General features: G+C 37.6%; 4 protein-coding genes across 4 annotated transcripts in view; 1 reads left to right on the forward strand and 3 right to left on the reverse strand.

Annotated features, from left to right (window-relative positions):
* The window catches only part of LOC107194268 (M-phase inducer phosphatase 1-like), a 21921-nt gene extending 13402 nt beyond the window's left edge, over positions 1–8519 (reverse strand). The window contains exons 1-3 of the mRNA XM_015583862.1: positions 8320–8519; positions 6918–7098; positions 1845–1908 (exon numbers count right to left, since the gene is read on the reverse strand). Coding sequence (XP_015439348.1) covers positions 1845–1908; positions 6918–7092 — 239 coding nt within the window. The 5' untranslated portion in view covers positions 7093–7098; positions 8320–8519. The remainder of the gene's footprint in view (positions 1–1844; positions 1909–6917; positions 7099–8319) is intronic.
* A 404-nt stretch (positions 8520–8923) lies between these two features.
* On the reverse strand, positions 8924–18813 carry LOC107194357 (regulator of G-protein signaling loco). Its single transcript, XM_015583973.1, has 14 exons — positions 18069–18813; positions 17387–17998; positions 15187–15843; positions 13154–13264; positions 12851–13075; positions 12526–12746; positions 12249–12441; positions 11662–11871; positions 10927–11203; positions 10663–10811; positions 10495–10578; positions 10184–10325; positions 9958–10049; positions 8924–9786 (listed from the first exon to the last, which is right to left on the reverse strand). The coding sequence occupies exons 1-14, from the start codon at positions 18708–18710 to the stop codon at positions 9289–9291; spliced, it is 4113 nt and encodes a 1370-aa protein (XP_015439459.1). The 5' UTR covers positions 18711–18813; the 3' UTR covers positions 8924–9288.
* A 1125-nt stretch (positions 18814–19938) lies between these two features.
* Positions 19939–22471, forward strand: LOC107194249 (dentin sialophosphoprotein-like). The gene is made up of 3 exons (XM_015583840.1): positions 19939–22029; positions 22114–22224; positions 22293–22471. Exons 1-3 carry the CDS (start codon positions 19939–19941, stop codon positions 22452–22454), a joined length of 2364 nt encoding a protein of 787 aa, XP_015439326.1. The 3' UTR covers positions 22455–22471.
* A 35-nt stretch (positions 22472–22506) lies between these two features.
* Positions 22507–24137, reverse strand: LOC107194257 (60S ribosomal protein L26). The gene is made up of 5 exons (XM_015583850.1): positions 24037–24137; positions 23594–23773; positions 23377–23517; positions 22967–23110; positions 22507–22596 (listed from the first exon to the last, which is right to left on the reverse strand). Exons 2-4 carry the CDS (start codon positions 23759–23761, stop codon positions 22973–22975), a joined length of 447 nt encoding a protein of 148 aa, XP_015439336.1. The 5' UTR covers positions 23762–23773; positions 24037–24137; the 3' UTR covers positions 22507–22596; positions 22967–22972.
* Between the last annotated feature and the right edge of the window lie 268 nt (positions 24138–24405).

Genomic DNA, 24405 nt, shown 5'->3' on the forward strand with positions numbered 1-24405 from the left:
AGACCATTCGAAGAAATAGAACAAGACAGATACGAAAACAACAATGTGCAGGTCCTTTCCTTTGTGTCTTCCTGTTAAGATCTCAGGTAAGAGATATCTTTTCTTAGACAGACTAGCGAAAATCTTCCAACATCAACCTATAAATTCAACTGCATAGCAGTCGAATCGAGATCAGATACGTTACAGGGCGTCTCTATCAAACTACTTACGTACTACTCCGTCTTGGTTTTCTTACATTCCCACTTATCAACAATTCCGTATGGACGATAATACCGAACCGTAAACGAAATGAACAGAAAGAACGTATCTCGATAAATCGTAATCGTTAAGGAAAACAACGCTTCGATGAGAACGAGTAAGATGGCAAGAGAACGGAAGAAACAAGAAAAAACGCGGGAACGTTCAGACGATCAGCTGAGAAACATTTTGTGAGAAGCCGGTCGCTCCATCGGCAAACCGGTTATCTTAGCGTGGGGTATATTGGCGGGAAATCTCCTCCAATGGAAGCCTTCGGTTCCTTAACGTCCACCCCCTTCCATTTTGCCTTTCTGTTGCGCTCTCTCTCTCTCTCTCTCTCTCTCTCTCTCTCTCGCTCATTCTCTTCCCTCCGCTTCCCTTTCTCTTCACTTCTCTCTGTTTTACCTCCTTTTTCTCCCTCGCTTTCCCCCTCTTTGAACCGTTTGTCTCGTCTTGGTTTTCTTAGAAGGAACGCAAAGCATTTGCATTCACGAGAGAGACCACCGCATAGATCCTCGTCCCGTATCGTCTATAGTCTATACGTCTCTTATGGCGTTCGAGTATTCTTACAAACTGTGTTGATTTTTTCTGCCATCCTTCCTGAAAAACCAAATTGCTTGTCGCGCCTAACCGCGCTTACTTGGAGATAATCACGGTAACGCTTGCAGGGTTTCCTCATTATTATTAGGTTATCGTATTCGCATGACGCAACAGTTTCAATTGAAACATTTCAATTGCGGCTGGTCAAACGCTACAAGAAACGAGGGTGTTCCACGTGACTGATAACAAACTAGAAGAGCCGAATGAACGTGGCGGCGGCGGCGATCAAGATCGTTTAAAATTCGTTGGTGCGTGATCGTAACGTATACTGAACGATTGTAAATGCAACAGCAGAGCACGTATATTATGCGAGCGCGTGATGCTGTCTCCATGCGGGAACAAAGTGGGCGTTCTTCTCGGCGCGCAAGGATGCGGCGAACTCGGTTGCCCAAATCGTTTTGCTCCATTTTTTAACGGTCGTGTAAAAGGAACGACGAAGAAAATAATAGACAGAGATGCGAGTACGCGCATATCGACCGTTACGAGAACAACCGTACGAGAAAAATAAGAAGGAAGAAGGGAGAAAACAACAAGAGAAACAGGGATTGTTCGCGTTGATTTGGTTTTCCAGTTCTTTCTCCTTTATCTCGACGTTTGATTTTAACTTGTCAAAGATGGAATCGCGGTACTCGTGAATCAACGATAAGCGATGTTCCCAAGAAACGAACGATGCGCTACTGGACCGTTTAATACAGCTTTTCCTAACATCACATACTCATTGTGCCTGGCCCGTCCTTTTTTTTCATTAGCGTGTCCCAACTTTCAACTTTAACCGAGTCAACTCTACCGCTGTTGCAATAGTTGGGAAACTGAGATAGATGAGAGCAAGAAAGACTAGAGTCGGAAAACGCGGGCACAAGTCACGCATATGTAAAACGGACAATTGGTTCGAACGTGCCAAGTACGTTCTACAAACATAACCAGAAAAGACAATTGTTCGTTGATTTCCCGCTGTACGAATAAAGACGAAATAAATTATATTAAACAGAAATGATGTAATCGCTTACCCTTCGTTCGTACTCCTCGATCCTAAGACGCCGCGTTCAGGCCGATTGCACGCAGTAACGGAATCTGAAATTCAATATAAAACGATACATGAATTAAATGCAATGCGTCAAGTGTTTCTTTTCATAATACCTACGTATACATACGTACATATACAATGTATGTCTACATATATGTAGATATGTACAAGTCGATCTACGGCCGACCACTTTAAGGCTACTTTTACCCAGAGTGTAACAAATGTAAAGAATTTTTACGTGAATATACGAGAGAATGACACGAATCGTAAAAAATGATTGAGTCATGGTAAAAGTTACATCTAAACTTGGAAAAATCTAAATCCATACCGAATAAAAGATTCCCGGTCTCTGTACATGTATTTCTGTACCAATAGTTCCAATACCTATGACCTACATCAATATGCATATTATAGAAAGATGCAAATTCGTTGGCGAATTCCATGAAAAACGAAAGCATACCGGTGCTAGAAAGTCGACACATGGAAGTTTCACGCAGATTCCGAGTTATACGTGTAGGTATGCGTAGGTATGTATGTATGTATGTACCTACATATGTAGGTACACGTGCATCCCATGTGCGAGACTACCATCCATAGTTGCTCAACTACTTTCAATCCTGAACCATTCGCAAGGCCTTGGCTTTAAAACCAAAAGATCTAATTCGATTTTGCAAATATTTTCAAACAACTTGCAAAATATCTGTTATCGTAAATGTACTCGTGCGTACGTATGTATATGTATTATAAGGCGAACACATTTAAACTGAAATGTAAATGTATAACGAGATTAGACAAATTTCGAAAATTACGAAAATTACGAAAATTACACGCAATATGTAGAGGCTTCGAAAGAAAGGTTAAGAGAAAACACGAACGTAGTTACGGAGGGTCGGTACAGAACCGGAACGCCTTTCCTCGTAGTCGCGTTCATCGTAAAATGTTTCCGCAGGAAGTTGATGCAGCCTCTGTGACGAACGTTACGCTGTTCGATCTGCGTATTTCTTACTAGTGTATCTTCGATCTTGTACATACGGATCAAAAAATTTTTGAACGCGAGTTAGCTTTTTTTGATCGGCCATTCGTAAAAAAAAAAGAGAAAAAAAACAAAAACAAAACAAGACGACATCGAATCGTTTGTGAATCGAATGACAAGTAGGCAACAACGTTTTCTCTATCACAATATTTCTCACTGCATATACATGTACCTCCTTCGTTTAGGTTTTGGCGTTCAGGCTTTTTATTTACGGTTCATCCATGTACCTACATATCTTTCACTCGCATTAGGGGACCAAATTTACGTGTCTTGAGATCGGTCAAAAAAAGAACGTACTGTTTCGGAATAATAAGAAAGGAATGGAATTGAATTCTCCGGAATCGGAAAGACAATTACGCGACGTTGAAACGGGCGTTATCGTGGATCGTGGCGGTGGTGTGACGTTGGCTTAGCGTTGGCGAGCCATGCCATGCCGAGACGATTCGAATAAAAAACGCAGTGGTTAAATATATACCTACTAGCAGGGGAGAAGCATGGATGTCGAGGGAGGGTCTGGGTTAGGTACGACGGTTTGTGTGCGAGTATTAACTTGGTAATAACCGCCCTCTGAAATCTATTTTCGACGTATAAATCTGTCCCGTAAATACAAATAGGAACAACTAACGGACCCGTTTAGACGATCGTGGATAAACCAGATACGAATGAAATTAGAATCCGGTGCAAGACGGCGAATGCTCAGTTATCGTTGTTACCGTGCATTAAGGTCGCTAGACCGGCTAGACACGCCAACGTCGATAATATACTATGCTATGATCTGTGATACATACATATAGGTACATGCACGTTGACGAAGACGTGTCGCGAAATCTGTTCGATTGAATAGAATACGTAGAGTCGTCACAAGGTCCATGTACTCTACGCTATGATAACTCGAACGAAGAAACGAAACATTTATACCGGATTCTCATTAGACTCACTCGCAGTAATTTAAATAACACTCGAGTTGTATTCCGTTATGAGCTGACAGTTGTTGCTTCGTTCGACTAAGCAAACCGTTCGATACGAGATCCACATAGAAACGCGTTCTTTCGGCTTGAAACGCGAAAATCGAAAATCCTACGACAATGTATAATGGCACGAGCCAAGAGGGTTGGGGTCACAGTACGTTTCCAGGGGTACCCTAAATGTTGTGTACGTATATACATATGTAGGTTCGTATACTCGCCGTGCCAGGTGGCGACTGTCGTTCCATGTGTGCTCATATGTCTGCCCCCTGAGCCCTCACCTTCCCCTCCGGGGGTAGCGCGACCCCTTAGAATACCAGAAGCACCGGAGACACCAGCGCGACGTTAGCGCCCCATCGTTTCCGTGCGTTCACGCGCGAGTACTCGCTCGTCTAATTACTCTCGTTCGTAACCGCAGCTATCTTGTTCAGGCATCTGAACCACTTCCCGTTTCCCGCTTTTCGCTTTCCGCTTTCCGCTTCTTTCTCGATAGAAATCGGCTTTCATAGAGTAAGAAAGAAGAAGTAAGAAGGCGCGGCCGCTGTCGCTGTCGCAGACGTCGTCTGAACACGGGGACACGGGTGTGTGTACTTGATTACCAATACGACATTTCCCATCCTTGCTGTTCCACGGTTATGTCTACACACCATTTTTTTATTTTTGTGAAAGTCAACAATATTCCTCCTATCCTATCTGGCACCGTTCTGATCGAGATTTCTAACGCGAAAACGAACAAAATTGTAACGGAAGGGTGCGAGTATCGATCGAATAACGCCGAGTCCGAGCCAACTCGAACTGGGCACGCGTGTCTGTCGCCTTTGCCAACCCCATAGACTCCATAGTGTGCCATAGACGATCGATATTCCCCAACGAGCACTAAAAAACAGATGATCTATACACGTAATCGTTTATGCATCATCAATTTTCTGTTCGAAGCGACTTACCTCACTACTTCCATTCCAGTTCGTTATCACAAGTGATGACGAGCAACTAGACGACTCGTTTACAAGCAACTTGGTACAGACAGAAATTTAGGAGCAGCATTACGGAACTGTGAAGCGAAAGAACCATGATAATCACTGGTTTAATGCACAGGTGCAACCTACCCCACCGTGACCGAACACCACCGACGAACAATATCACTCTGCCTCTCCGTACGTCGTATGTATCAAAATAAATAGACTGTCCTTTCGTTTTACATTTTCTCTCTCTTACGACTCCTCGATGTCACCGAACGAGAAATAATACCGCCACTGTAATCGTTTAAACATGATCCGATCTATCGTGTTTACCACTAACTTTACTGGTTCACAGTCACCGAGGTACTGAACGGTTTTCTTTTCCTGTGTGTACGTCATTACTCACAGTCTACATAACTAGTACCTACGCATTAATGTACCTACGTTTTTTTTCCTGTCCCTGGAATCGCCGAAACACCGTACACCCCTCGACGCGGGACCCACAGATATACATATGTATGTATGTATATGACCTTTATGTTTTACAGACCCTTGAGAATTCGATGAAATTAACGGCGCATACTAATCCAACTGGCAACACGTTCTTACTCGAGTTCCCGCACTTTTAAATACGATGTGTCGTTAATAAAAGAAAAAATCTTATTATCCATAATAAAACCTGCTCATTTATTGGGTGTCCGGAGTTTCAATGATTTTGCTCTTAGAGAGCATTTAAACGGCAGGCATTCGACGCGTGCGAAATAAATATGTGTACCGCGTAAGGTACCGGAATGCACCGCGTACAGTATACATACATATACCAACGCATGACCATGCGTGCATCGGTGCGTAGTAAACGATAAAGAACGAAAGCCGATTAAACAAAGGTCACCGTTGAACAAGTCGCACAGCTGCTAACTAAATGCAACGGCACGATGCTTTCTCTAATCGTAAGTCGCGATAAACGTCTCGACGTGTATCTACTCTTAACGTAACCACGCAACCGTCTCGTCCTTATTTTTTGAAACGATATTTGTAGACAAACAAGACAACAGCAGAAAAGAACCAAGAAAGAAAAACAAGAAAAATAGGAAGGAAGAACGGACGAAAAAGGAACAACTGTGAACATTGCAAAGATAGGTGTATGCTGGAAACTATAAAGAACCAGATCGTTCGAATTACACCTAACGCAATGGAAACAAGTACATACATATGTACAATGTTTCGCAAACGTCAAACCTATACAAATGTCTGCGACACACGGTTCAAAGTATGGATAGCGCTTATTCGTGCATTCCCATTCTCAGTCAGTCTCTCCCCCGATTTTGTGTGCCCGGCCTGTAGAACAGCTAGGGGTGGTGAGTAGTCGTGCAGCCGGCACGCGCTCAACGAATTTTTCAACTAACGGATATCAAGTAAATTACCACAGAGGGGAATCAAGAATAGGATGTGTTTGCTGTACTGTGTTAACGCATTTTTTTCTTACTTTTGCGCCAACAAAATTGGTATTACGAAATGATTCATCGTTCGATCGTTTTTCGCCAGTAAACGACGTTCCTACTATTTCGACGGAAATTATTCGCGTTGAAAAAAAATCGATTAGTAATTCGGTCTATAACCGTTAAAGGTTAGCGAACGGAGAACATCGTCTTTAGAGATCAGGTTGCGAGACCTGCCTTACCGGCCTTACGAGAAATGCTAATACGTCAGAACCCCCGAGACCCTGGAGACCCCCGGGACCCTAAACATCCCAAAGACCCCGTGTCGTGAAACCCTTCACCGTCACTTCGTTACCTCCTTCTTTCTTCAGCCTTTCTTTTCCTCGTCCGTTTCACTTCGCTTTACCGAACATACATCCACACACACATACGCAATCATTTTTCCAATGCTTTTCGTATGCAGCTGATGAACCGGACTCGCAGTGTTATTTCGTTTCATTTTCAACCTTTACTGTATACAAAACGAGAATTCTAGCAACCTATCTACTACCGATTATCGTAAAGAATGGTTGAACCTGTGCATCGGAGTTCATTCTGCATGTGTCGCAGGATTACCCAGTTTGGTTCATTGTCACAATTTGAAAATCAAGTTCCACTTACTTAGACGGTTTTCTTCGGTTTCGGTACCATCACAATTCAAATGATTCCGCGGCGAGAGCGTAGACTTCATCAATCCACGAACAATCCCAGTGATTGGCGACTCGTACACCGTGGATGCTCCTTCTTCGGACTTACTCGGCGAACTTTCTATCATTTCCGCAATACACGATAACATTCTAACCTGGTGGTGAATACAGACACAATATTTCTATGATTTTTCAACTGCTACCTCTCCCCCCCCCCCTCTCGTACTTGCTTACACGAAAGCACCTGCGTCTTGATTAGACATGTTCATAAAAGATGAATTTTTACAAAAAAAGTCTTAATTTTTGTTGATTAATTAAACTGACGAAATACTTTCGACGCGCTTCTCTCGATAACCGATAAATATAATAAAATTAAGGCACGATTTAGCGCAAGGGGATCGAAAGATTGGCGAAAAACATTAAACTTTCGGTTTACGTCACACTATTCGGTCAGGGAAGTAAGTGAATCACAGATACCGAAAGTGTATAAAATGCTAAAATAAATAAAAAGAACAGTGGAGACGGTTACGCTAGTACTAAATAAGCCAAATCTATTATTAAATAGTCAACATTTTCCGTTGCAAAAGTAGGTAATTTTTTATATACATAGGTACACTATTTTTGTGTACTCGTGCGTGCGTACAATCAATTCGATCGCTTAACGAATCCACGTAATGTTTTAATAATTTATTCTTCGGATTGCTTGATATACATATATACACGTATACCGCCCCCCCCCCCCCCACTACATCCGCGATCGTTATAACCTCGAAGGTAAGGACAAATGGTATTTTACTATCGACGCAACATCGAAAAAAGTTACCTATGTATATATTTAGTACAGTTTACAGAACGCAAAATCCTGTACCTCCTTGTGAATTCGTCGATATTGTCACTTTAGAGGACGGAACGAAACGTTCGACCTACTGCTATATGTATACCATATTTTCAAACGATCTCAAAATCAATACACCAATTTTCATAATTTCTCTTATAATTTACATTCGGATCAAACGATAATTCAAATAAATAAGTCTTTCGCTAAATAATTTTCAACTACGTATGTATGATGTACATACATACTTACATCGTAGATACAGCAGAGCATGACATACATACATATATACATATGTAGAGAAATCCCGTCCATATACGTGATACCATTTAGCCACACACATTGTCATCTATTATACGGAATGACTCGCATTCGCACGTGTATAAAAACAGAACGTTTATAATATACACGATACAAGGAATTTTATAAGTACTTTAATATTAATACGCAATAAATAACGCGATCTACGTAATTAGATAAACTAAATAAAACATTGTCCATTAAGGTACGATATCGTAAATTATTCAATGTATGTACTTACTTTGTGTCGAAGATATTAGTCAACTTTTCCGCAGTACACTATCGGTTCAGTCTTTAAAGGACGTACTTTCTATAGATAATACTGTTGGTAGTTCCGTTTCAATGTATCTGATCAACATGCCAAAAAGAACTGTCAGAAATTAAACTTCGTTAACTTTTATGAACACAGGAAGCTCAATTAACTCTTGTCATGCTAAACGATCACGATAGCCCGCGTAAAATATTTCACTAGTGTGTTCATACAACGCCACCTACGTATGCATCAAGAAGACAAACTGTCAAGAATAAAAAGAATGAAGGAACTTTGGCATGCCATGGTCGGTAACAGCAGATTGATAATAAACAAACGATTGTTATTTATCACGCTGCGTAGATATACCAGAATGTACAGAATGAGCAGATGATGATGATGATGATGATGATGATGATGATGATGATGATAATAATAATAATAATAATAATAGGCAAGAAAAACAAAGGAACGTACTTGAAAAACAAAATTTATATAATTTATTTGTTTCGCGTAAGATTTCAAAATGTTTATTTCAATTTACACGTAACAACGTTCATCGATTATAAATTACAATAAAATATATGTCCTGTATAACCAGGAGAGTAACAGCTGTATCATAAAAGGGTCATAAATATTTATAAACTAAGCGACTACATATATCGAACATGAGTTCGTATCGAGGCACTTTTTAAATTTCAGGCTCTAGATTCTAGATCTAGATTGATATCAGTCGGACTCACGTATAATAGTAGTACAATGTCGTGGTGGCAGCATGCACTGGACCTTTGCATATGTATTCCCTCTTAAATACTTTTCGCTCTATGTACCTTGGTACACACATATACGTACGAATGTACACAATAGACTGTATAAAAATAGATATGCACAAAGTAAGTGCTACAGTTTGTAAGAAGTGTGCAAACCTGGTGAGTAAAAAAACATATTCTTTCCAATGCGTTAAAACATATTTTTACGACCCAATTCGGTTGGGCTAAGTGGAACGGTTCGAGTAGATTTTGGTAAAGACTTCGTGGATACGATGTACCCGGTTTTCGTAACATTTGTAATAAGATTCTTCGGTTTTGGTGGAAGCGGAGGAGGTTTCGATGATTTTACGACCGATATTGCTCGCATGTTGATGGTATCCACGACCGTTGTTTCAGAGGCAGATCCATTCTTTACAACGGTCCGATGATCTCCATCGATCAAGGACGCGTCTAAAGTAATCGAATTCTCCCTAGATTTACTCAGAGCTTCTTTTCCAGTGATAGCTACAGCAATCTTTTCGTTAGTATTTCCGTTTTTCGACGGACCCATAACGTCTTGATCCTGTCCGTCGTAATTTTTCCGTTCCTCAATTGACCCATAAAACTTGGCGTTCGCTTCGGAACTGACGGATATTATCCTATGTCTTCGAAACTTGTTGCGATCCGTTGGCTTACCGTTCTCCTTGTTCTGATCAGTAATTTCATAGCTTTAAGGGTCGAAATGCAGTGTAGTCCAAGTTTCAAGAATAATGTGTATGTTTAAAAACGCAATTAGATATCTGTACGCGTCATGAAATGACGTATCCTTGGAAAGATACGTATTGGTACTTTCTCAAAGAATATGATTTTGTTCGTTTACCTTTAAAAAATCTGGCAACTCAAAATTGATCTCCGTTCCTCTCTGATCCTCCAGTCTGGACCGTTGAGCTCGTTTCAAACCTTCGTACAGATCTGCAAACGACAAATGCGGTACCGTATGTCAATCAATTGTCATGCTATCATCGTATATTTACAATATTAATTACAGCTATCATTAGCAGAGTGATTATAAACAAAGTCCTCGACTTAACAGACTTATTCTTCACCTTCACCGTCAAATTTTCCTGGTAATTGTAATTTAACCCCGTTCCGCCACTTCGCTATTAAAGGAGGATGAGGCTTGACCGTTTCTTCAGACATATAATCGTTCACATTCCCTTTATCGTTCAAACTACACTTGGACTTTCCCTTCAGCAGAACCGATATAATTGATTTATCCGCATGAGAAAAGCGACATGCGAATATAAAAAACATAATGTAGTAACGTGTCCTATGTATGTATATGTATGTATGTATGTGGGTGTGGGTGTGCGTGCGCGCGCGCGCGTGTGTGTGTGTGCGTGTGTGTGTTTTATACCTTTTTCTTTCCATGCATCGTAGAATCTCGGAGAAAAAATTTGCTGGGTAAAATAGAGGAACCTTCGGAGCGTTGATCATCCGACTACATACAAACAAAACAAACTACTTGATTAATAAAAGGAATCTAATCCCAAGCACCGAACATTTCCGCAATTATTTTTACTACCTTACACGAGCCTTCGTTATACTGATATTTGCTTGCACCTTTGCCGACCAAAAGTTCTTCGAAAACCCTGTTAGTGATCTCGTCCAACGTAGGTTGAGTAAGTGGTACGTCGTGCGTGTATTTAACCGTGTGCAACTCTTTCTGAGGATCTGTATGAGAATAAATGTGTTCATAACCGATCACTTCAACGCAACAGAGATACTACACGCTTCTAACGGCGTGCCGTTAAACTAACTGCACATTCACCAAGTACATTAGTATTACCTTCATCTTTTACGTTCGTTAACGTCAATCTGGCTGGAGAATCAATAGCTGGCAAATCCATACAAACACAGTGATTTTCACTCCATACCTGGATTGTATTTACATTAAAACCGTACTTATTTAAAAGTGGTTTCAACACTTCTTTAAGTGTTCTACCTTTATGCGCAACCACAGTTATTACACGTCGCGAAGGTAAATCTACCTTCAATATTTTCGTCGGAACGACTTCCACTTCTTGACCAGCCAGTACGGACGATGGATATTTCGCCTCTATTGTCTAAAAAGAAAAACACAAAATGGGAAAACGTTTTGCAATTATCATTCTTGTAGCGTATAAAACACCTAACGAATAATTCCGCATTCCGTCCGTCTGTGCTTAATATTATATATTAACGTGCACAACTACGAAAGCAGTGGTAAAGAAGGCATGCATATGTGACAATTTTTACGTAGGTATAATATAAATGATTGAATGATGTAACTCTCGCCGCGACATTTAACCATTTCCTTGTTATCCTTACCAAAGTATTATTACACTTAGACGTCAAGTAAGTGTACGTTTAACGAGAAATCTCATAAGGCAGTAGAAATATGTCTGGAAGAAGGAAAGTGATGGAAGATAGCAAGCACGCCCCGGTAATAGCGCAGACCCGTGTTAATAGAACATTGATTTTGTTAGTTTTCAATAGTATTTTCGGTAGATACGGCGTTAAATAAATACGAGAGAACACAAACCTCTTCCGTAGCTAGGATTAGAACGTCATAGTTAGAGTATCGAAGAGCTCTTTTATCTAGGAGGCGTGTAACCACATCTCTAATACTCTCCGTTTGGCTAGTTGGCACAACCGTAGTCGATCCGTCGGGTAATATAACCCGACACAACCCGGCACATTTGGTACGAACTTCTTTCGATTCGTTCGACTGTCCTTCGTAGGACGATAAAGACTACAAGTCATACATACAACAGTTTTGTAGATTCGAAATAAAATATGAATTTAATAACGCATTACACATTGTGTGTCATCTGTTGTATTTATTTATCGTTTTCTTCTAAGTGTATCGTTATGATTATCATCTATCCGTGCTTCAACTATTCTCGCTAATATTTAACAAACACTTCTGCGCTTACAAACTGTCTTTCCAACGAATTGTAAGTTAAAGTACCATATATGTATATACGTCACTATAAGTTCGCAGCACGTAATAACATACATACATACATATGTATGATGCTTCTTAACGTAATCCTTTTATCAAGTGACATCACTCTCTGTTTGCATTTAATTAACAATTAACTTAGCGCAAAGTACGAGGGTACTCACGTGTTTGTGAAACGATTGTCTCAAGGCCAAATCCCAGGAAGCTAATGAAGACCTGCTACTAGATATAGAAATACTGTCGTCGTTGTTATTACCTTCCGATTCTCTCTTCATAGTTGTAAAACTCTTATAAATGGTTTCGCTTCTGCTCGGAGTTTTATTGTATTCGGTCTCCCCGCGATCTTTTGACTTAGATCTAAAACAAAGAAACGTTACTAAACATTTAGATCTGTAAATATCTTGCGCATAACCTCCCTACGTGTTCTTATACGCGGGTTACCTATTCTTCCTATTCCATGGAAGTATAGACTTCCTACATCGATCTTCGGCATCAGAATGGCTCTTTTTTAATTTTACACTAGGCGAATTGGTCAGATTTAAATCGCAATCCTCTGTACCAACTACAGAACATCCCGTTTCGATGCAACGATGGTAGAGATCTGATCTTAAAAACCTCGGATAACTGTCAAATTTCATCAAATTAAAAACTTGCTTTTGAGCCTGAAAGGAACAACATCGCTAATTACTGTTTTTCCATGCTATCATACAACAAGAAATCTATAGAAACAATAAACATGAGCTAATCCGGAGTGGGAATGCTGCACCTGCAGAAACAAATCAGCAGGAGCTTCGTTTAGAAGTTCAAGAGTTATTTGACCAGCAGCATGGCTATCAACGTTTACAGGTTCAGCCGCTGTATTTGATAAATGACGTTGATAGATTTGACCGGCCATCTTGCATCGAGTGATAACATCTTTTGTATCTTTATATCTCTCACAGGCAGCCCAAAAATAGATGTTCTCATGACTAAACTCCTTCTTTAAAAATTCCTTTAAAAGAATAACAAATGTAAAGTACAATACTAAGAAACAAATGAAACAAATGGAATAAAAATAAGTTATCCTTACCGCAAACGTTTGCAACCCTTTTGGATCTTCCAGCAATTTCTCGAAGCCACTAGCCCATGCACGTATACCTTTGTAAGTGGTGTTTTTGTCGCACAATTCCGTACTACCATGCTGCCACCGAAGAAACATTAAAAAAAAATTTACCTTGCCGATCAATGTCGTTAACTACAATTAAACGAGTCATGGGGGGTGTGGGGGGACGCAATCAAACGCGTGTGCGATCACATAGACGAAAATCTTACTATGCACGTCAGATAAATAAATTGAGATACATATAACATTACTAAACGGTAAACAGTCATCAACTTGTTCCTGCTCTTTAAACTTCCGAGAGTAATCCAATTATTTTAATGAAATTTCAAATTTTCAAATTATTACCATGAAAAGTGTTGCTGGTTTTATATCGATGATACACTTTCGAATTCTTATGGGAATGTCTACGCACGTAGTGTTTAACACGTTCAAATTATCTTTGTAAGTTTGAATAATGCAAATTTATATAGATCATCGAACTATTAAATGTCTATAATTTGAAACATTTAAATCGTTGCATAATCTTCGTAAACAGATCAGAGAAATTTCCTTTATGTTTTTCACCAACCATACACTAACCAGGATGAATCGTATGTGCACGTAAACAGATTTTCAAGCCGAAATGTGTAAAGAGAGGTAGAAACAGAGCGTGGGAATAGAGAATATTTTCACACGCCGTGTCAAGTAACTCGATTGAAAGATTTCCTTATTATTTCTCGCTACATATCTTTTAACTTAACAATGACCGTTCGCAACGCGATTGTAAAGCCTTTTGCGTTGCTGCTTCAAATAACGTACTGTCAATTACACGGAACTCAAACAGTAATACGATATATCGTGAGGAATGATATATCCTTCATACCTTATCTTCCTAACCCGTTTATACATATACATAAAAAAAAACAATAAATAATTAAAAAACCATGAAATATGTTCAATTTATGTTTATCATCTGCCAATTCAATGCATGAAAATCAACAAAAAAAAGATAGACCATGAAATAATAGCTTCGTAGTCTCGATCCAATATTGATGGTTTTGTGCCCCACGTACCGATTTCACCTCGGTGCCCATGTCGTGATCGAAGATCGTGTTCCTTTGTATAGCCGCCCCACGATCCCATTTATCAAAAAAAACAGTAACAATTATCTCTATCAAAACGATTTATTCACGTTGACGCGATGATTTTTCTTATATTATTCGTGTTGAGAACATTGCCCCAATTCCGTACTAACAAGGGCTCCGCCCAACTGCATCGGTGCACCGTTGACAATTGTGATACCACGCACGGTGCTTTTCGAGCAGCGGTCATCAGTCGAACGCAATGAACACCGACACAACCGATATGATCGATCATCAATCGATTCACTACCGAGCAAAACGTTGCACAATTAAACGAAACCCCGAAATAACTTGTTTAACTATCGCTTTACTTTAATAAGTACCATCGTAAGCATCATAAGCATCATAATCAACGTCACGTTCGTTTTGAGCTCAACATGTCACTCTCATGTGCACACTGCCACGAGCATATACTCGCCCGTACTCATTTCCTTCTCTCTCTCTCTCTCTCTCTCTCTCTCTCTCTCTCTCTATGTTCGTTCGTGTTCGTTCGTGTTCGTTCATTCGTCCGTAATCCCGTCCTGTCTTATTCATCAGTAGTTTACTCCTTTGCACAAAACTTCAATATCTTCAATTCATTAATTTGTTTACTCAAATTTTTGCTCTTTGTTTTACAATCATATCACTGATACATACAGCAAATTCTTCTCTTTCCAAAATAATTTACTGGAGCTCGTTCATTTATCGGCGTATGCACACGCGTAAGCAAATTTGTAAATTATTCACTCACGTAGATTCCTTTTTTCCTTTTAAATCTACTTTTATTAGGATACACTTACGGTACTTTATACCGAATAATAATTCGAAAACTAATTGATCACATTTTATCATGCAGTATTGTAAAAAATATACATATGTATACGTATACATTGACCTTACCAGACAAGTATCCTGTATACAGCTTCCAACATTTCGAATTTCTTGCAAACTTCCCCAAGGACGTGAATTGTCAGATTTATCCGAATAAGTTTGGCACAGGGGTCGAGGATAATCCATGCTTGCTTTAAGATCTTCAAAGCTATGCACTAACGACTTGGAAATATTAGAAAATACTTTTGGACTAAATTTGTCCCGATTATTCGTTTCTTCCGATTCTGTCAATTTTGTAAATGTCTGTAAGGTTTTCGATCTAAATATAGAATCGTCGGATGTTTCTACACGATCTTCTATACCGTGCAGCATCGCGGTGGTGCAAACGGACGCGAGCGAACCAACGGACGAACTAACCAACCCCTGCTTCGTTGTAGAAGCAGCTGGTAATGGTAATGGTAATGGTGGACAGGTGGTCAAATTCCCCCTCTCCGTTCCCTTTTGTGAGTCCGAATGCACCTCATGATTTTCTATCGATGCCGTGCATCCGCTTATTCCGTTGCAAAAATCATTGAAAATAACACTTTCACGAGACGATTTCATATTACCCTTACACGCATCTGATTCATTTCTATCACTCCAACATGCATTAGATACAGCTCGAACTGTTAATCGAAAATCAACAGCTGTATTATCGTACATTTTCGTAGGCTGTGCACATGCATTCTGAAAATATATTGTATTCATTTCCAACGTTATTACTCATTATAGTAAACTATAAAAATATGATTTATCATTTCGCCGATTACATTATCGAGTACAGCTTTTTGGAATGAGTAGAACCGAGCATCAAGTATAAATGAGAAAATCTTGTCATTCATGTACAACGACTCATAAAAATATTCGAATGCTTACTTTGAGACTTTCAACAGAAAATTCATGTAGAGTAGTTATACAACATTTATTTTAAATATACTCTATAGAAAGGTCACAAAAGTATTCAAACACAAGCATTAATATTTACAATTTTTATATATTATCTTATATTAATATTTAGTTAGGCTACCTTTGGCTGTAATAACATCTCTAAGTCGGTGTTCCATACTATGTACTAGTTTGTTCCTTGCCATTTACACTAATAGAATTCCGCCTTTCTATAATTTTTTCTTTTAGTAATTCTTTAGTATGTATTTCATTATTATTTAACCTCCTACCTCCGGATAACGCTCCTATACCGTTTAGGACGTGGGACGTATTATATATATATATAGTATTCATTTTTTTTGCTATCGTAATATGCTTCGGTATTCGTTTGCTCATATTACTTACATACATACATACATACATACATACATACATACATACATACATACATACATACATACATACAAACAAACATACATACATACATACATATGTATGTATTACCGTGCTGAAAATGAAACTGTTGTAACTGGCCTACTTTTTTTTAATATGTGTAAATACTTGTACCGGAAATACAAGATTTTTGTACTATTTTATATTTAGAAGTGCACGAATTACGTCCATCCGAACTAAAAATGTTAAATTTGCTTTCATCCAAAGATTGCCTTTATTGATATACTCTTTAGCAAAATTTATTCTCTTTCTCTTGTTCGGCTTATTAATGTTCTGTTATATTTTTGCAACACTACCGTGAAAATTATTTTGTCGTAACAGTCGTAGATAGAGTTCCGGGTCAACAACTTTTCGAGACACATTGATGAGACCATTTCCGCAAGTTCTGGAGCTGATGTACCCGGATTCTTTTTTACTTCGCGAATAATAATGCTTTCTTCTAGATGAGTCAACCTCTTTGGGCAGCCTTTACATTCATCATTTGCAGGAATCCTTGCAGTTTTCCATTTTTTATAATACAATTACGATTCTACGTTTGCTTCTACCGAGGACTTCCGACTTCTTAATCCGACTTAAGGGTAAACACCGTTTACCTCTAAGCGTTCGAAAACTCGAAACGATCTCAAGATACAGCATATTTCAAATAAATATTCCATAAGTACTATACACATGGTCGTATCGTTATCTTCTAATCTTACCAATGCAATCTTCCTGACATTTAGCTCTCTTATTCTGATTTTAATACTACTTCAACAACTTCAGTCTAACATATACATTTCATTTGTTTAAGGCCCAAATGTAAGCGTTTGAATACTTTCGTGAGCCACTTTACATATCTCTACTTGCAATTTGTGTTATTAATTAAAGGAAATGTTGTAATCAGCATACATACCTTGTATTCCGATGTTGGGTAGCACCTTCTTCGAATGACATTTTGTGGAATGCTTTTATTCATACGGCTGGTGCAATCATCTTTAAAACCAATTCCAGAATCACTGTTACTGGAATGTGCTGTAGAAGTACTTATGTTACTCGGCTGCGGAGAAGAAGCATCTTGCTGCCTTCGCATTTCATTGTAAGAATTCCCATCTGCATTCGCAGAGTCTGATATATACAAAGTTTGAATGGCTCCAATGAGGCTGTTACAACTGTCAGGAAACTCTTGACAAACGTTCAGTTCGGATGTCTTGGTACATGTAAATCCAAATATATTACACGCATTGGAGTGTACAGTGTGATCTATCAATTTATAATAAATTGTAAAAACATGACACGAATTTGAGACAATATTCTCTTTATCCTTAACAGATTTGGTCAGTATACCGAAATACTGTTTATCTTGTTCAGAAAAAGAATTGCAAAAAATTATTCTGTATGATGGATATTCTGCTATGACACGATTTTCCGAATTGGTCAGCTTTATATTTGCCACATGTATAGTTAAAAGCACCGTAGTAGGATTTCTTTTCTCTGCTTTCAAGCGTTTTATACATTTTCTCAAAACCTGAAATAACAAATAAAATTCAATGAAATAGAATGTAATTTTAGCTTTTTCTTTTACATGTATGTATTACCTGCATCATACAAGACGGATGCAATTGATTTGGAATATCAATAGTTCCTAGATAACCAACAACTGTTCTATGCACTATTTTTTCAGAATCTCTTTTGTGTAACGCTGGAGGCGGCGGTGGTGGAAGAGGACTAGACATATCCCAATGATAATGTAAACTGCAATAGTTTTCTTGGTCTTGTACTTCGGTTGATGTTCTCTCTGTCATATCAAACATAATGCCACTTTGTAGATCTCGTACGACTTTGGCAACTCTGCATTGTAATTGCAATGCCCCCATGTTACTTGTTCGTGGCTTATGAGTATACTTAGGCTTACAGCGCACTGTTGCAACTCCTTCTTCATCCGAAGAATCAGAATAGTAATTTTCAGCTATTTGTAATTTTAAAATACCTTTGGAACGACCGATTAACTGCACAACGTCATCGTGAGGTAATTTACTGACGTTGTGACCATTGACAGATACCAAATAATCGCCGGCTCGTAAACCTGCACTTTCTGCTGGACTCCCTGGAACGATGCAACTCAAAATACAAGGTTGCTGTCCCGAGATCGTAAAACCGAACCCCTTCGTTCCGCGTAACACCTCCACTGTTCTTACGCCGTAATTCACTCGCTTTTTCTTTCTTCGGTTCTGATGCATTCTTGAGTTTTCTTTTCATTAATACTCGTTAAATCTACCGATTGAATTATCATCGAACCAATTGTTTCACATACCAGAATGTATCTTGAACCATTTTTGCCTCTAATTGTGATTCAATGAATTCCTCTTTCTCCAAGAAATAATTGATTGTTTGAAAATCAAATATCTTTTTTCTCGTTACCTGGTCATGTATATTGATAATCAGTAATTGAATTTCATGTAAAATCGTCGATATTCGTATTACACTATGAATCGCGACGGCGTTCTTTCTGCATTCTTGCACCTTGTTCTTGTACACACTACACGTATCGTTATCACTAAACATCAAAACATCGTTTTAAACATTATTCTACTATTAAATACTTTACAACGTTTCAAACATTAAACTTCTTATTGGCCAATTACTTCATCCACCAAACACATCAAAGCAATTATAAAATGTTTTGATAGTCGCTTTATTCCTTTTCTTCTTCTTCTTCTTCCATCCTTTCACTCCCTCCACTTCTGCCTTTCTTTCGTTTGCATCATTGTTCTCCTGTAAAATACCTGTTTCCATCGATTCACACAAACTTCCGGTATACAAATCATAAATATACATGTATATGCATATTTCAATCAGAAACATTCCCCGTCCAAAAATTTTCTTCTTACAAGTATGAAAATATGTTTTTATATTTATAATAACAAAAATCGTAACGTTTTTCAGAGAAATTTCCTTTTCATCGTTTCTATATACATATCTTGCTAATGTTAAGAAATGTATAGTACTTCTTCACATGTATTTTGTATATATCATTGTTAAAATAATAGTATAATAATAGTACAAAAACTGTTGATCGTGAATTTTGAGCATTGGACACTGTTTAGTGTGATTGTAAAAAAAGTCGTTTCGAAGAATATACTAATCCTGTAAATAGCTATATTATGTACGTAATTAGTAACGTTTAGTCGTGTATCATGCTTTTAAGCATTGAATAATTTCTGCTATATACTACATACTTCAGGTGCGTTCGTATTTCAGTGATTTGAAAAACAGACCCGTTTGTTATTCTTATAAACGTAAACGATATATGTGTGTGTGTATGTGTGTTGTACAAAGTGGTTAAAGTCGTGTGTCTCCTCTGCACTATTTGTTGCTGTTTTGTTCAAATGGTATTATTTAAATAGAATCATTTTGAATGTGCCAAGAGTTAGGTTAGTCGCAAAATAAAGAAAATATTTATCCATGATGAGTACCGATGAGATTGATTGGCAAAAAGTGCCGAATACTGTAAAAAAGAGAATGATAAATCTCTCTATGATACATCGATTAATACCATCTCAAAAATTACGACGTCGGACTAAAACTATGAATAATACGCTTGGACGTCTCCATCACTTAGAAACGTATAGCCAATACGTTAAAATGAAAACGTCTATTCTTCGAAGTCTATCAGACGATAGCAGTACCGATGATGACGAAAGTTTGACAGACAATGATGATAGCGATTTCAACAAATCCAACTTGTCTTTGAAAGATAATACAACATGTGTATCTACTGTAAGTCCAAATGATTTCTGTACAGCAAACTTTGATATCATTGAAAGTGACATTGTGTCTGGCATCGTAAATGAGAGAAAAAACAAACAACGATCTAAAAATAAATCTTCCAAAATTGTAAAATTAGGTTGGCAGGGAGTTACTAAGAAGAAAAATAAAAAATTAACTTTTTTATCAAAAAGAAAAACTCAAAGGGAAACACCAGATGATTCGAATGAAACCAAGAATTATAACTCTTTTGTAAGCTGTTCCGATAAATCTACTTCTTGCAAAGAATACATAATCTCAACAGACCAGAAAGCAAGTAATACAGAAAATTTGATCGAGTCAAACAAAACAAAATTTAGTATTAATGCAGACAAAGATATAAAAAGCAAGGACAATGAGCCAATAGAGAAAGCAAATATTACAACTAACGATATCAATGAGGATTCAGAAATAAAACATTATTATAAAACAATTAAGAGGAAAAGAAAGTTAAATGATACACAAAAAGACTTAATACCTATATTGAGTCATGATGATGCAAACCAAGATATTGATACACCTTTTACAAATACAAAGGTAAATTTGAAACATAGTTGTACCCTCTTGTCAAATGGAAATATGAAAGTTCAAGGAAATTCTATGAATGATGGTAAAAGTGACAAGTTTTTTCCTCCAATACAGTCTTCAATTATTTATAATACAAATCAACCTAAAGATTCAGGTATCGATGAGGATACAGAAGAAGAATTCCCAGAAGATAAAAAAGGAACTTGTGTACAAGGAAAAGAAGAGATACAGGAAGTTTGCGAAAGCAACGAACCTACACTGTCTACATTGGATCACAGAAATAACTCTGTAACTGAAACAACAAATGTAACAACTGCTGACAGCTTGGTATCTGATTCTCAGAATATATCAAGTAACATAGGGTATCAACACGCAGAACTGTGTACTACTAAAAGTACAAATGATAAAGAAGAACAACAAAACAAAATACATAAACAAAAATTACAACCTAAAGTTACTTGCACAGAAATTGTTAGCAAGAAATACAAAATCGTATCATCCAATACTTTGTTATTCGATAACAGTACAGGACCAGAAATAAGCAACAGTTGCGATAAGAAAGAGGAGTCTATAGAAGTCGAACGCAATAAAGAAGATAGTATGTCGAGTTTGTCCAAAAGGCGATTACAACAACTCAAAAGATTAAATTTAATTGTAGATAGCGAGTCTAGTCTTAGTTCAGACGACGATCAATATTGTAATATTGAAAATATGAGAGATAAGCTATTTAAAAGATCGAAAGACTCTTCAGACTCATCGGATAGCGACAACGAAGACGTTCCGTTCAAGCATACAATATCGATACATGAGAGTAAAAAATTTAAAAAAAGTAGAATCTTCAGATCTGAAAGCGACAGAAACGAACAGAACATTCGTCTACAAGAGATGCATACCATCTGCAGAAAAGGTGAAGAAGCATCCAATACCAAAGAGTTGGCACAATTGTTAATATTAGCAAAAGCAAATGGGAATGTATACGAGCACACGTCAAACTATGCCTCCAAGAAAGAGGCATGCTCATCGATAAACCAATGTAAAGAAAATTTTCAAAACTCTCTGAAGCAAAACCAATATTCCGGGCATAATGAAGACAATAATACTGAATGGACTACAAAATTTGAAGAATCGTTGCAACTCGATCACGAGACTGACAAATATTTCAAAACTGAAACTCAGATACAATTCACAAATAACAATTCAGCAGTATGCAGCAGACCATGCAATGTATAAACAAAAATTTTTCTTCCAAAATTAAAGTATCTTGCTTCACAGTTTTGATTACTTTGTCACATATTTTCTTTTTTACAGATACAAGAACTGATAGAAAAGGAAGGCTTGAAATATGAAACCACATCACCTTCTTTTACACTTAAAGACGTACAAGAAAACGATATTTTTCTACTAGATGTACCTTCCATGGTAAGCTGCATGTAGTATATACTATATACTATCGTGAAAAATTAAATACAGCATCACTTTGAATTTAGGTGTTTAGAAGTCAATTACTGGGGAAAAAATTAATTTTAACCAAAACAAAGTTACAATTTGGAAAACAAAAATATAGAATTGCATTCCATGACGTGGATCATGTGTCTTGTGTGTTCAGCACTGGAAAATCTCGCAAGACCTACAAACCAGGTACACAATGAATCAGTTGTCAAGATCCTTGTTTTATTTTGTTTACATAATATGAATATTCGCACGTTGACAACTGTTTTTTCTTCTCTTTCCTTTCAGTGAATATTAAACCAGTGAAGAGGATTGTAGCACATACGAAAATTGTTAAAACATCTGAAAAGAAATAAAGTTTCAGTGAGCAGTAGAGAGGAAGGCAGTACAATTGAAATTAACATCGACAAAATACTATGTAAAAGAAACAAAGATGAAACATTCTACAGTTTATGGAAAACAATTGAATATCATTGAATGAAACACAATCGTTCAAGAGCACTGTAACAAAATTGTAATAATGGTAATCTGCATTATTGAACAATTCTTGAAGTACTAGAATAACAGGCTTTCATGTAACTTGCATTATTATTTTTTGCGATCAATCATTAATAGTCAATTGTACAGTGTTAAGGACAATACAAAATCATTTACTAAGGAAATAAGATTGGAATACCAATATTTTTATTGACACATAGAAGTGAAATACAACCTAAATTTACGAAGTTTCCATGGCAGCGGTAGAGTCCTCTGTATATTTTCCTTTGTCTTTACCCAAAGCTGCTAATCTGCCTTTACTTCGCCTGTCAATGATCTTTTTGCGATCTTTGTCCATCTTCAGCTTTACTATAACCGTCTACATAAGGAAATTACTTGAAATTAGACGACAATCGGTACATACCATTGAAAGATATACCTAACATAAATTATTAATATCAGTGCCAACTTTTCTGCAGTAAAAAGACAAAGCCAGATAAATTTCCTGTCACAGAGGAAAACCCTCAGTGTCAGGTCAATTATCCAGCTTAGAGTCTAATTCTTTGTGAATGGTTTGGTTCATCATCAATAAAAATTATGCAATTATATATTCACAAAGTTAGAAAGCAAGAAATTGATCTTTACCTTTGATGGGTCAATACCAACATATACATTAGCAGTGTTAGCCTTTTCACGCTGTATTCTTTCTATGTATATGACGAATTTTTTTCTGTATACTTGCACAACTTTACCTACTTGTTGACCTTTATAGTGGCCACGAACAACCTTCGAAAAAGAAAAATATGTTTAATGAATCAAAGTATTAGAAAACTCTACCATTGAATTATTCAAATGAGTATACCTGTACTTCATCATCTTTGCGAATCGGCATAGAGCGAACACTGTATTTCTGTCGTAACTCTTTCGAAAGAGGAGCTGACATAAATCTTCTACGAATGTGAGAAGGTGCCGTGAAGTGCCTCTTTCGATTTTTTCTGCGTGAAGAAGTAACGAGCCGGTTGAATTTCATGTTGCTGGTTTCCTGTACAAAAAACATAATTGTTCACTATAATTTGCTATCAAGAATTCCATATAAATGTCGGTAAAATCACATGATTGCTTCAAACAATCACAACAGACTGGTTATCCACCGTTGTCAAATTGTCAATTATCTGTATTTTAGTACGGAAAGAATATTGTCGTTCGTACACGAAGGTGTAGCTAAAGCAAATCTAATAGGAAATATGCAGGTGAAATTGTTTATTTAGGTTCGATGCGAATCGATTTAGATTTCAACGGACTTACGTCAACGATTCGCTACCGCGGTCACGACCGGAAGAACCATGAAGAACATTTCACGAGTATCCATACGCGCCGGAAAGGTACGGGATTGGGTACGATTAACTTAACTACGCAGTCTTGTGATAGGATAACGACCGTCAAAAATAGTGTACACGTGTCGTAAATCGAACGTGACGGTGGTGCGAGCTAGCGGTAACTAATGTACATACCCTCGCGAGCAAACTCGCTTCTACTAGGGGAAAAAGCGACGTATGGAAAAGGCTTTTTACCACATAGTATTGAGAATTATTGAAATTAATGCCAAATTATCACTGAATTTAACATTTATTTCAGTACTTAAAATAAATTTACCAAGTGGTAGAAGGCCCTTCT

Source organism: Dufourea novaeangliae, unplaced genomic scaffold (assembly GCF_001272555.1).
Source record: "Dufourea novaeangliae isolate 0120121106 unplaced genomic scaffold, ASM127255v1 scaffold28, whole genome shotgun sequence".
In the NCBI taxonomy this organism is placed as follows: Eukaryota; Metazoa; Arthropoda; class Insecta; order Hymenoptera; family Halictidae; genus Dufourea; species Dufourea novaeangliae.

Bases quoted from the DNA above. Each gene is read 5' to 3' on its own strand.
- LOC107194357 (XM_015583973.1), bottom strand. From the start codon at position 18,710: ATGCATCAGAACCGAAGAAAGAAAAAGCGAGTGAATTACGGCGTAAGA. The intron at 11,204-11,661 runs GTTTGTGTTCTC...TTTTCTTTTTAG, and splicing joins TAATCCTAGCTACGGAAGAG to ACAATAGAGGCGAAATATCC. The intron at 10,326-10,494 runs GTATAAAACACA...GTTCTGCTGAAG, and splicing joins CGATGCATGGAAAGAAAAAG to GGAAAGTCCAAGTGTAGTTT.
- LOC107194249 (XM_015583840.1), top strand. From the start codon at position 19,939: ATGAGTACCGATGAGATTGATTGGCAAAAAGTGCCGAATACTGTAAAA. The intron at 22,030-22,113 runs GTATAAACAAAA...TCTTTTTTACAG, and splicing joins TATGCAGCAGACCATGCAAT to ATACAAGAACTGATAGAAAA. The intron at 22,225-22,292 runs GTAAGCTGCATG...CTTTGAATTTAG, and splicing joins TACTAGATGTACCTTCCATG to GTGTTTAGAAGTCAATTACT.
- LOC107194257 (XM_015583850.1), bottom strand. From the start codon at position 23,761: ATGAAATTCAACCGGCTCGTTACTTCTTCACGCAGAAAAAATCGAAAG. The intron at 23,518-23,593 runs GTATACTCATTT...TCTTTTTCGAAG, and splicing joins GCAAAGATGATGAAGTACAG to GTTGTTCGTGGCCACTATAA. The intron at 23,111-23,376 runs GTAAAGATCAAT...TTCCTTATGTAG, and splicing joins TTGGTATTGACCCATCAAAG to ACGGTTATAGTAAAGCTGAA.